This window comes from Trichoplusia ni, unplaced genomic scaffold (genome assembly GCF_003590095.1).
Source record: "Trichoplusia ni isolate ovarian cell line Hi5 unplaced genomic scaffold, tn1 tig00003229, whole genome shotgun sequence".
Taxonomy (NCBI): Eukaryota; Metazoa; Arthropoda; class Insecta; order Lepidoptera; family Noctuidae; genus Trichoplusia; species Trichoplusia ni.
In genome coordinates, this window is record NW_020800356.1 from 6,404 (window position 1) to 18,128 (window position 11,725).

The 11,725-nt window shown below is 37.6% G+C and overlaps 2 protein-coding genes across 2 annotated transcripts; both read right to left on the reverse strand.

Moving 5' to 3' along the window:
• Positions 1-241: 241 nt before the first annotated feature.
• Positions 242-1,755, reverse strand: LOC113507822. The gene is made up of 4 exons (XM_026890751.1): positions 1,526-1,755; positions 684-925; positions 450-531; positions 242-369 (listed from the first exon to the last, which is right to left on the reverse strand). The coding sequence occupies exons 1-4, from the start codon at positions 1,584-1,586 to the stop codon at positions 242-244; spliced, it is 513 nt and encodes a 170-aa protein (XP_026746552.1). The 5' UTR covers positions 1,587-1,755.
• Positions 1,756-2,167: 412 nt separating this feature from the next.
• On the reverse strand, positions 2,168-11,655 carry LOC113507819 (dynein regulatory complex subunit 3-like). The gene is given in 11 exon segments (XM_026890749.1): positions 2,168-2,307; positions 2,309-2,348; positions 2,592-2,731; positions 3,551-3,736; positions 4,216-4,357; positions 9,119-9,178; positions 9,301-9,441; positions 9,571-9,780; positions 10,227-10,399; positions 10,897-11,264; positions 11,374-11,655. Coding segments are annotated over 11 exon segments (1,668 nt in total). The 5' UTR covers positions 11,474-11,655; the 3' UTR covers positions 2,168-2,199.
• Positions 11,656-11,725: the final 70 nt, after the last annotated feature.

Sequence of the window (11,725 nt, forward strand, 5' to 3'; positions counted from 1 at the left end):
GATGCTTCTAATACAAACAATTATGTTTAGCTTCAAATAATTTATTTAATTCCTTACTACTAAAACTGGTAAAGTGAGGATAGAAATGTTGCAATATTTTATTCATAATTAATCTTTTTTAGAAAATGTCCCTTTTTATTAATATTAAAATTATTGAGGATGCACTCAAAAGCAATGGTGCTTTATTCATCCACTATTATATAACATAAAATATTTATCAAAAATACAGTTAACTTACCAATTAACTGTAGTTTATGGTTCTTGAAATAACAAAGTTCATATGTGATCTTTTAAAGCAAGCTGCACACATCACCGTGTCACATTGCTTACACATTTTAGATGTAGTTTCATGACACTCTAAACAATTAGCTGTAATAATTAATTTTAATTAATTAACAATGTTTGAAAATAATTTTATTTTTTTTCCTTTCTTTAGTTAAGTTGCATACCTTCAGTAGTCTCATCTTTTAATATGGTTTTTAAATCAAGGAAAGGGTCTTCTTCCGGTTGCTTTTTGATTACTTCGGAAGTCTATAAATAAATAAGTAAATCAATGAATAAAAGTAAAATATCCTTTAAAATAAAAACGGACAAATTTAAATCCGTCTCCTTTTTGAAGTTGGATGAAAATCAACCAATTACATTACATTAAATCATTCCAATGTATGTATTTCTTCACTTACCCTCACAAAGTTTAATGTTAGTTCACCAACCATGTGAACATTGATTGGAAACTTTTGATGCAATTTCAATTGATTTCCCAATAAATCTTTAGCCTCCGTGTTTGTGACTTCTGTATTTACGAAGCAGACCTTACACTCCAGTGGCTCTGCACATCTTATGACGCTAATGACACAGTTCTCACACATAGAGTGGCCACATGGCAGGAATAACGGCCAGTTGCATTTCAGTTTCGATGATGTGACTAAAAATAATGTTTTGATTGGCATTATATTTAAAACTACCTATGGAACTGTGGGCAGTATTTTTTTTTTTAATATATCTTTATAAAAAAAATTCTGACTCAAAATTTGTATTATTTTTTATTTCTCGAATAAATTTGTTTTACTTCAACAGTTTCTATAACATAAACCTTTTAAGTAGTCATAAAATTTAAGCTTTTTGCCACATATACTGTAGGTATGCAGTAAAAGCTAAACTTGTATAAATATGAAGTTTAAGAGTATTTTTTTGTTTTATTAGTGTAAAATAAAGACAAACTTTTTTTTTTAATTCAAATTCGGCCCTACACGGCCCAATGACCAATACGTACCGTACATTTTATTTCGCACTCAGTAAGATTTATAAAAAAATTCAAAAATAGACATTTCGTTATCAGTTTTTGTTTACATTCCATGTTTAATCCATTACCGGTAAAAAGCCGGCAGTTAGGGTCAACATTCGCATGCCTAAATACAGTGCGCAGTTAATACGAAATATGTCATAAGATTGATTTGTTTGAAGTTATGATAGCTAGTTGATACTAAAATAGTACGGAACAATTAAAAAATAGCTAAATACTTACACTGCATTAAATACAGTTGACAACAATTCGGACAAAACTTTTTCAAGTCGTCCTCGTCCATGGTTCTGATTCTGAGACTAAAGTTACTTTATTTCTATCGTGTATAGATAAGAAGTACGCAAGTAAAAATAATAGTTTTACGTAGGTAATTCTAAACAAATACGGTGTTTGTTATTTTCTGCTACCTTCGCAGTTTTCAAAAACAAAGAACGACATTATATTTCGTATGACAGATAACGAAGAAAGTATACGAATTACGACACTTTTTTTTCTGGCAATTTATTTTCATGTTTCCGGTCATCAGAATAAAAAATGTAGTATATATATAATTGTATAAATAATATATAAAATTTACTGAACAAACATTTGCTTTTATCAGGCATTTCTTTTTAAATCGTTGCAAAGTTTGGATTTGTATGCCCGAGGTTCAGGACCAAATCAAACGAAGTGCCAATACTACTTTTTCAGAGATATTTTCTGAATTACTCTCTAAGAAACCACTGACTAATGGTGAAGTAAAACATCATGAGTAAACTTGGATATGTGGCGATCAATGCTCACACCCCTATATGGGAAGAGGCTTGCGCCGAGCAATGAGAAATCTAGATGCTGATATTATTAAATATTAATAAAGCCACGAAGGTGTAGAAAAACATTTATTTAAAATTACATGATTATGTGTACTCGTCTGCGAGTAGGGCTACAGCGTCCGGATCCATGGTGTCAGTGAGTGACATATAAAGGTCGGACCACTCCTCTCGTTGGTTGTCTATAAAGTAGTTTGATCTCCAAAATACGGTCACGGTTCCGCTTAACTTCATTGCTGCAAAATATAATCAAATATAGCTTCAAAAATGCACACTCGTTTATAAGATTATAAGTTCTGAGGAAGAGAGCCATATTTTAATATAGTCATCTAGTACATCTTTTACGCACAGAAAATAGTTTGCTACTCTACTCTGATTTTTGCCATTTTCGTCCCTTCTGCAAGCACAATCCTTTTATCTACGGCCTTTCAAACTTTTTGGTTTATGATGGTCACATTATACTAAGGAATGAAACTCACTCGTTAGTCCCTTGCACCAGGTCATCTCGCCAAGTATTAGCGCGGGTCATGAGGAGATCTTCACGCGCGTCTATGAAGCGCATGTGGTTATCTGATGATGCAGCTACTACATTCATCATCATGTCACGGTCCATCATTATCTGGAGAGGAGCCAAGGCGTAAATAAAAAAGAGTTATATCACAGGAGGTACACACATCAAAACAAGTAACTGTGAAAGAGTCTGTTGCTTTGGACATCATGACCTGTCCTGCAACAGGAGCGCGGGGCGTATTCATTCGTCGTGCTCTTTCACTGCTGCGTCGGCAGGTACACACGCCGTTTCAAAACCTAATAGTTTGGTATTATACGCAAAGATGGTAAAAGACCTGACGGAATGTCATTGCTGCCTTAGAAATTGGGCCGGCCTTTGGTGTGGAACGACACCCGACACCCTTGCCCCATCCCATGTTTTAAGTTCAGCGTTCTCGCCGGGCGCTGCTGCTGGTGACGCGGAAACCCTTACTTAAACCCCGTTCGGGACAAGGAGACCAGGTGCACGAGTTCTTTACGAAGAACTAGCAGAGCGATTGGTCGACTTTACCCATGATCAGAATGCTGGTCTGTATTTTGCTCCAATAATTAGCATTGCCATACAACTTGGCAATGCGGCCAGCCTTCTAGGCACGTTTCCCGACTTTGGCAGGGATGAAATGAAGACGTCTTTTTTGACGCTCCGTAAAATATGTTCAGTTTTAAAAATGACAATATTAAATTGAGTAATGTTGTGAATAAAATAAGTATCTACTTCTAGCTTTTTAATAATCTTCACCATTGAATGCATCTTGATATTAAACCTGCAATAGACTAAGAATCTGGTAATACGTAATCAAAATGAATAAAAAGCTTTTAAACATGTGAACAGTAAGTGTTTTAGTTTATATGGTAGAAACTGATAACTGTAGAACGATCTCGTACTCACATCAAAGAGTTCGCGAGACGCGTCTCCCAGCATGACCTTGTTGCCAAGGTATTTCGACAGGATCTCGAACTGGCGCGTCGACCATACTCCCTCATGCTCGCGCCACGCACCGAATGCTGTGCGCGACGCCTCCAGAAGTTTTGTTACTAGTTCTGTCATATTTACAGCAAACTGGACCCTGGAGTCCTGGTAATCGAGCCAACAACTTTATAAAGATTAATAGCCTAAGCCTAAGGCCAGAGAAAATAAAAAGATGCTTTATGATAGGTAAAAGGTGGAGAACACTAAAATATTTATGATCGATCAGATTGCCTTAGCAACCAAAACCTTTAACTAAGACCAACCCTCCTCGGAATCCTACAAAGTTCCTGGGACCTTTGACATGGTAGTTCCTTTTTTCGGATCGGAAATCATAAAATGACATGGCAGTCCTGCGGTTCAACAATAATTACGTTTGCTAAAAATAAACTCTAATGCACAATAGAGTGTTGGATACAAGAAAGTAACAAGACCATCCGCTTTGCGGTCGCGTTAAAAATATGTCGGTTTGAATGTCTGAATACCTTTGGGATATCAAGAAAAAGTTAAATCATCCCAGACGACATCGAGATTGTTGTGACAAAAACCTGTGAATTAACTCGTAAGTAATCGATATTCCTTCATACCTCACACTGTTCAAATAGCTGCATTTCAATGGTCATCAAAGCCTTCCATAGTTCATACAAAGTTTCGTGGAACTGCTCCCCCAGTTCTATCAGCAATGGTTCCGCCTCCTCGACTGCCATCTGCTTAGCATCGATTTTTGAGGTGTTCGGCGCGCGCGCTTGTTAAGGCAACATCGTATCGGTTCGCCTCCGTATTTATTTTCGATAAAACTTAGTTTAAAGCCCATAATTATACATCATACATATTGATCTGTGAAGTGTGTCAAGAACTGGAACTTTACGAAGTGTTTTGACGTTAATCTGTGCAGTGTAATTGAAGTTATAAACAAAACAATTTCGAAATCTTTTTATTAACGGCTAAACAACTGACGCCTACGCGAGCCGGCAACGTCGGCCACTATTGCTGTCTCTGCCGCACACATACTCGCTCGTTCTCGCATGCACTAGCGGCCGGCCACCGCTGCTATCTCTTTTGCACATATACTCGCTCGTTCTCGCATGCACTAGCGGACTGCACCTGCTGCTATCTCTGTTGCACACATACTCGCTCGTTCTCGCATGCACTAGTGGACTGCACCTGCTGCTATCTCTGTTGCACACATACTCGCTCGTTCTCGCATGCACCTATAGCGCCGCTACCAATTGCTATTGAATATCTATAAACGCTACAAAAACGCTTATTTTTCCGCTATAAAACTCGCTTTTGCTACAATGAGTTGCTCTGCTTGTCACAATAGCATTGATAATATCGAGAGAGGTCTTCGATGTACCCTTGATAGTTGTGGTAAACTATACCACCCCATATGCACCGGCAAGAAAAGCCTTTTAAACATGGACATCAACTCGTGGATGTGCCCTGAGTGTTGTTGTACTACTAAAAAAGGTGGAGACAACTCTCTCAACCCGGTTGGTCCAAAACAGGACCCAAACGCAACGATAAGGAATAAAGCTTCAACCTTAAGAACTAACCACTTGGTTGAGAGTGATGTAGAATTAGCTTCTGATATGCATGCTCTGCGCTCTGAAATGTCAGTTCTGAAAGAACTACTCACTAAGGCGTTATCATTGATAAGTAGTCACGAAGAGAAACTAGCAAGTTACGCTTCTCAAGTAGAACAGTTAAATAAAAGGCTTGAGAAATATGAACAAGATGGTTTGCAATTCAAAGATACATCCCGAATGCAAGATAACCCTGCATCACTATCCAACGTCATAGAGGCAACTGTTCAACAGCCAAGAAAAAAACAGCAACCGAAAAGGCAAGCTGAAAAGGTAGATAATGACTTGGAATTCCACCTTAGTCCCCAACTCGACATTTCTAGGGTCAAACATGTAGCGTTTGACAAACACACGTCAAACGAATCAGACATCATCGCTGTTAGCCAGGGACCATCATCTGGTGCAGAAAACGATAAAGGGGACGAAGAGTGGACTGTTGTGAAAAAACGCTACAACAGGCAGCGTCCATCACCGCTATGCGGTACTGCCGAACCAGGTATGATCAACTTAAAAGCTGTGGAAATTCGGAAATATTTCCATCTGTGGAACATGGCATCCTGCGTTGATGAAGTGCGGCAGTATATTACTCGCCTGTGTCCTGCAGCTAACATTTCAGTAGATGAACTTGCTACTCGTGGAGACTATAAGTCGTACAAAATTGGTATTACCGCTGCGTTCTATGGCATTCTTTATTCTGCTGACGTCTGGCCATTAAATGCAAAAATAAAACCATGGATTAACTACAAAAAACGTGTTTCTAATACTAAGACATACGATACAGTAAACTTGTCAGCAGGTCAACCACTGCCTTTTCGCCAATCTACAACCTCACAACAAATCTAAAAAAGTTCAAAATTATAGTATTTTCTACCAGAATGTCCGCGGCCTAAAAACAAAGCTTCCAACATGGCGCAACAACCTTGCATTATTTGAACACAACCTGGTTGCTGTTACTGAAACATTTCTTGATTCTTCGGTAGCGGACTCAGAACTGGAAATAGGCAATTGGAATGTCGTGCGTCGGGACAGAAATGCGCCTTGTGGTGGAGTTTTACTAGCAGCACGATCACCTCTTATGCTACGTAGAAGAATGGAGTACGAAACTGACTGTGGCGAGGATTTGTGGGCGTCCTTTACTTGGCATGGTCGTTCATATCTTGTGTGTATTGTGTACATTAAACCCAGCGCTTGTGACGCCGAATATATGCGTTGGTTTTGTAAAACTGAAAGTTTCCTGAACAATTTTAAAGGCTTCGTAATTATAATGGGTGATCTCAATCTAAAAAGTGCTTCAGTCAATGTCGCTAACTACTACTGCTACTTTTTGTCATTCTGTTCTCTGGTAGAGAAAAATGTTATTTTGAATCGACATGGTGGAATGTTGGATGTAGTACTAGTTCGGGAAGGCTCTCATGAGGTGCACGTTTCTGGTACAGATGGCATTGTTCAACCTGATGCATACCACCCTCCGCTGGAAATAGAGGTAAGAATAGAATCAGCTCATTCTTCAGATGTAATAGAACCAAGTAACATAAATCCCATGAGAGACTGGAATTTCAACAAATGTGACTACGAGCAACTTTATTTGTTACTATCCGACATTTCTTGGGCCCGTGTATTACAGGCTACTAATGTTTCTGATGCTGTAAATATCTTCTACAATATAATTTACGACATTTTTAATAGTTGTATGCCTAAAAAACGTCGTTAAAGACCACCAGTAGACGGTACCCCGTGTGGTTCACACCTGATATAATTAATGATACGAAATATAAAATTACATTGCATACAATCTGGAAGCGTTCTAAACGTTATCATGACTATAAACTTATTCAAATCTAAGAAATTCCTTAAAAAGTAGGGTCGCGGATGCTTATCGTTCATACATTAAACGTGTAGAAAATAATATTAAACTTAATCCACGTGAATTCTGGCGACATATCAGTAGCTTAAGGACTAAGGGTGGGTTCGCACCCCAGGTAAACTACTGTGGTGAAAGTTTCACAGGTGCAGCTGCAGCTGAGGCTTTTGCAAAGTTTTTCGCAAGTGTATTTTTATCAGAAGTACCTCAGTTAAATGCCGAAAATGCGAATAGTTTTGATATTAGTCACGACAGCAACTACGTCAATATTTTCCACATTACCTCTGAGGATGTTTTAAACGGAATAAATAAATTAAAGACAAGTAGTTCTATAGGCCCAGATTGTGTACCAGCCCAGCTTATCAAGTATTTAAAACACTCATTTGTTTCTCCTTTATGTCACATATTCAATTTATCTTTAAATAGCGGATTATATCCTCTGCAGTGGAAAGTCTCTCGTGTAACACCCATACCTAAAACGTCAAACAAACTCTCTATAGAAGAATATCGACCCATCGCTATATTATCTACACCAGCTAAAATATTTGAACATGTTCTTCATAATTTAATTTACTGTCAAGTAGAAAAATATCTCAACAATGCCCAGCATGGATTTAGACGCAAGAGATCCGTGGAGACAAACCTACTAACCTTAACTGAATTTATCTCTGTACAGTTAGACAAGAGAAAGCAGGTAGATGTATTGTACTTCGATTTTCAGAAAGCTTTCGACCGAGTGAATAATGATATCCTTCTTTAAAACTTAGCACCATAGGCTTTTGCCCTAGCTTGCTTCGGTTACTGGCCGATTACCTCCGTGATCGCCAGCAATTTGTTCGGTTGGGGATTTATGATTCGTGTACCTATCATACTCGTTCTGGCGTAAGTCAGGGCTCAATTCTCGGACCGTTATTATTTCTCCTCATGATAAATGATCTACCTTCTGTTCTCAAACATACTAAATGTCTTCTATACGCAGATGACCTAAAACTATACGCTTGTGTCAATACTATATCCGATTGTAAAGCAATTCAGAAAGATATAGATGCTATATGTGAATGGGGAGTTACAAATAAGATGGCATTTAATCCCTCCAAATGCTATGTTATGACTTTCGGTCGCATGCGGACCCCAATAGACTTTGAATATCAAATAAATGGCACTGTTATGATAAGATCGACCACCGTTAAAGACTTGGGTGTCGTGTTTGACCGGAAGCTGACTTTCCATGACCACATTTCTACCGTTGCTAAAGACTCGTTCAGGCGACTAGGGTTTGTTCTAAGAAACGCACGAGATTTTCAAACGCGCATGTACTACAGCTTTTATACAGCACGCTTGTCAGAAGCAAATTAGAGTCGAGCTCTTGTATTTGGAATCCGTATGAGGCCAAATATGTACTTTTGCTTGAGAAGGTCCAAAAGGCATTTTTGAGGTTCCTTTATAAATTCCGGTTTGGATATTATCATATTTATATCCAACCAAATTTCTTGTTGGACACCTAGGATTTAATATGTTGCAAACTAGAAGAGCCTATGACCAGTTGAACATCATGCTCAAAATATCTAGAGGGATAACCGATGCCCCTGATCTGCACAATGAGCTGATTCGTCTTTACGTCCCTAACAACTATCTTCGAGGACGAAAACACCGACTACTAACCGCACCTACTAGTCGCACAGTGGCCCGGGCCTCATCCCCAGTTCCCGTGTTCTAGCTATGCTCAATGACCTCATGGAAGCTGAACCGAACTGTGATCTATTTGTTGAAGATTTTAAAATAATAATGTGTTTGTGTCTCTGCCTGTGCGAACGCATAGTTTAATGTGTATCTTGTTATTGTTATAAATTTTATATTACGTTTGTTTTGTTTATTAATAGTTTATTCTTTGATGTAACTAAGTTTCTCATGTTTATAATTAAGCTGGACGGTTTTTCTAGTTTATATTATGTTTTTCTATTTTAAATTTCACGTCTATGTTAATGTAATTGGTGTCTCTATCGTTTTAACATAAATAAATAAATAAATAAATAAATAAATAATAAATACTCGTCTACCTTTGCCATGATCGGCTTCTTCTTTTCATGGAATTCATCTAATGTTCTAGATAGGTAGAAAAAGAAAAATAATGATCACCTAAATTAAGAAACCTCTTACTAAAATGCTACCGGTTTTCTTAGGCACTAGAATACGCAACAAACTGTTTATGCACTATATCTACACACTTTTTGCTTTTCTCAACGCTTTCCTCCAGAGCAGTGTCGACAAGATCTTTAAAAAGTTTAATTTCGTTTTGTCTCTCTGTGTATGCTTCTTGGGCAAAGTCAACTAGAGTAGCCATTGTTTCCACATACTGTTCCCTGTACCTGTACAAAACATACGCTATTATTTAAACCAGAACATAAATTCTTAGGTTCAGTTAGAATAATAATTTTCATGAGACGATAAATACAAATAATATTCGGGAAAAATAAATGAATCGGGCATATGCTTACTGGTCAAAATAAGCTTGTAATTCTCCCCCAAAACTGAGCAATAATGCGCCGTCAGGATCCTTGTCAAACATAGTGTCGAGGAGTTCAGGCCCGCTTAGGTACTCCACGAACGACATCGCATAAAATGTCACCTTTGCATCGTATTCTTCCTTAGCAATTCGTTCTTGTTCCGTCTTTTCATCAGCTTCATCCATTTTTCGAATCAATCCTTGGGAGAAGAACGGGATAAATTTAGATTTCTTTAAAGTGGTTTGTATATATCATTAAGCTGAAAACTGAGAGCAGCGCAAGATACAATAGAGGTTACGGGGTATAGGGTCCGGGGGAATACGGTTAACGATGGACAGGACCTTCAGTTCAACTCAACATGATGGCGTTCACACGGGATGTTGAGTTTCGAGGGAAAGATATACTGAACAAATTAGTTTTCCCGGGGGAAAGTGGAGTTCATCTTTGCTCTTCTATAAGGCGACAAAAATTCTTCAATTACTTCAGTGTAAATAAAAGTCAGCGCTCAGCGCTGTATGGACTTTTTAAAAAAGAAAAATGGGTTCCCAAAGTAGAGGTTTCCTCCGCAGGCATTCTTGGTTACTTTCAGCCAGACAAGGATAGTTTTGTATTGTTGTAAAGTTCAAATATTTTCATTAGTTTCATACCTAAACAAAGCCTTCCCTGACTCTCTCTCCTCTTCGGTGATGATCTTATAATCTAGGTAAGTGACTCTGTGAAGAGCAGCTCTTACGAATGCGTAGGCATTTGGTTCATCGCAGCATGGGTTGCCTTTGAAGCTAACAGATCGGAGCTTGCGGAATTGACGAAGGTATGCCATCTGTCATAAAAAGATGTAAATCAATACGTAATAGTAACTTTATCACTTAACCTTTAATCGAAAATACAAGACATACCGCGACAATGTAATTAAGAGGGAAGGATCCGAAATAATGATTGAGTGATGAGGTTCCTAACAACCTTCAACTACAATATTATAAAAGAGTAACGTTAATGGTATACTCCCTACTAATATTATAAATGCGAAAGTAACTCTGTCTCTCTGTCTGTTACGCTTTCGCGTCTAAACCACTGAACTGATTTAATGATATTTGGTACAGAGATACAGTTGACCTTGAGAAAGAACGGGATCGTTTCCCGGACTTTTGAAAAGTTCTCTTGGAAACGTGATATAACCGACATCGGCGCGGGCGAAGCCGCGGGCGAAAAGCTAGTATTTTATATTTTTCTCGTTATACACGAGTAAAACAATACTTAAATGTAAAATTTACTATTGTTCGCCTATTAGATTTTAAAACGGTTCCTTAACCTACCGACCTCCTTGAAATCTTCTATCAAATTGTCACCAATACTAAACACAAGTAATTTCTCAAGCGATTCCAAATTTTCCAGTTTCCTTATCTTGTTGTGAAACAACGTTAGCACCTCCAAATTAACCAGAGCGTCTAATTTCTCTATTTTCTCAATTTTATTAAACGACAAGTCTAGTTCATTAAGTCCAGTTAATTGTTCAAGATTCTCAATCTTTTCTATCAAATTATGAGCTAAAGTTAGTTTGGTAAGGGATTTCAGCATCCATAGATGATCGATTCTAAGGATGTTCTGGAATTCCAGGCGAACTACTTCAGCTTCTTCGAGATGTACGCCTTCCTCAGCAAATAGTCTTCCAGCCTCTTCAGTGGGACCTGAATTGAGAAAATATTGAAGTAATAAAACGAAGTTTCAAACAATGACCCATTAAATCGATGAAAAGTATCCTCAGTTTTATTAAGTGACAAAAATTAACATATTTACCGTACTCTAGAATACATCGTATGAGCATAGCATTATCTATTACGCCAGGTTCCACATCGGGGTGGATAATAAGGCTGTTTAGAGATCTTTTTGGCGGCATTTTAACTGATTAGAAAGTAATTAAACAACTCACAAGCATTTATAATACGAAAGTACTACAATTATATTTATTCTCGTTGCTAAGTTACAGTGTTCGATAAAAACGTTTTGTTTAAACTGAAATAACTCTTGGATACTACTGAACTTAATGAAATAACTTTCATTATAATGTAATAATAAATAATACATGTGCTCATCGTAAAACAAAAAACGTTTATTAATACGTACAAATATTCAACATTAAGAAAACAAT

Bases quoted from the DNA above. Each gene is read 5' to 3' on its own strand.
- LOC113507822 (XM_026890751.1), bottom strand. From the start codon at position 1,586: ATGGACGAGGACGACTTGAAAAAGTTTTGTCCGAATTGTTGTCAACTG. The intron at 926-1,525 runs GTAAGTATTTAG...CATTATTTTTAG, and splicing joins TCAACTGTATTTAATGCAGT to TCACATCATCGAAACTGAAA. The intron at 532-683 runs GTAAGTGAAGAA...ATTTATTTATAG, and splicing joins TAACATTAAACTTTGTGAGG to ACTTCCGAAGTAATCAAAAA.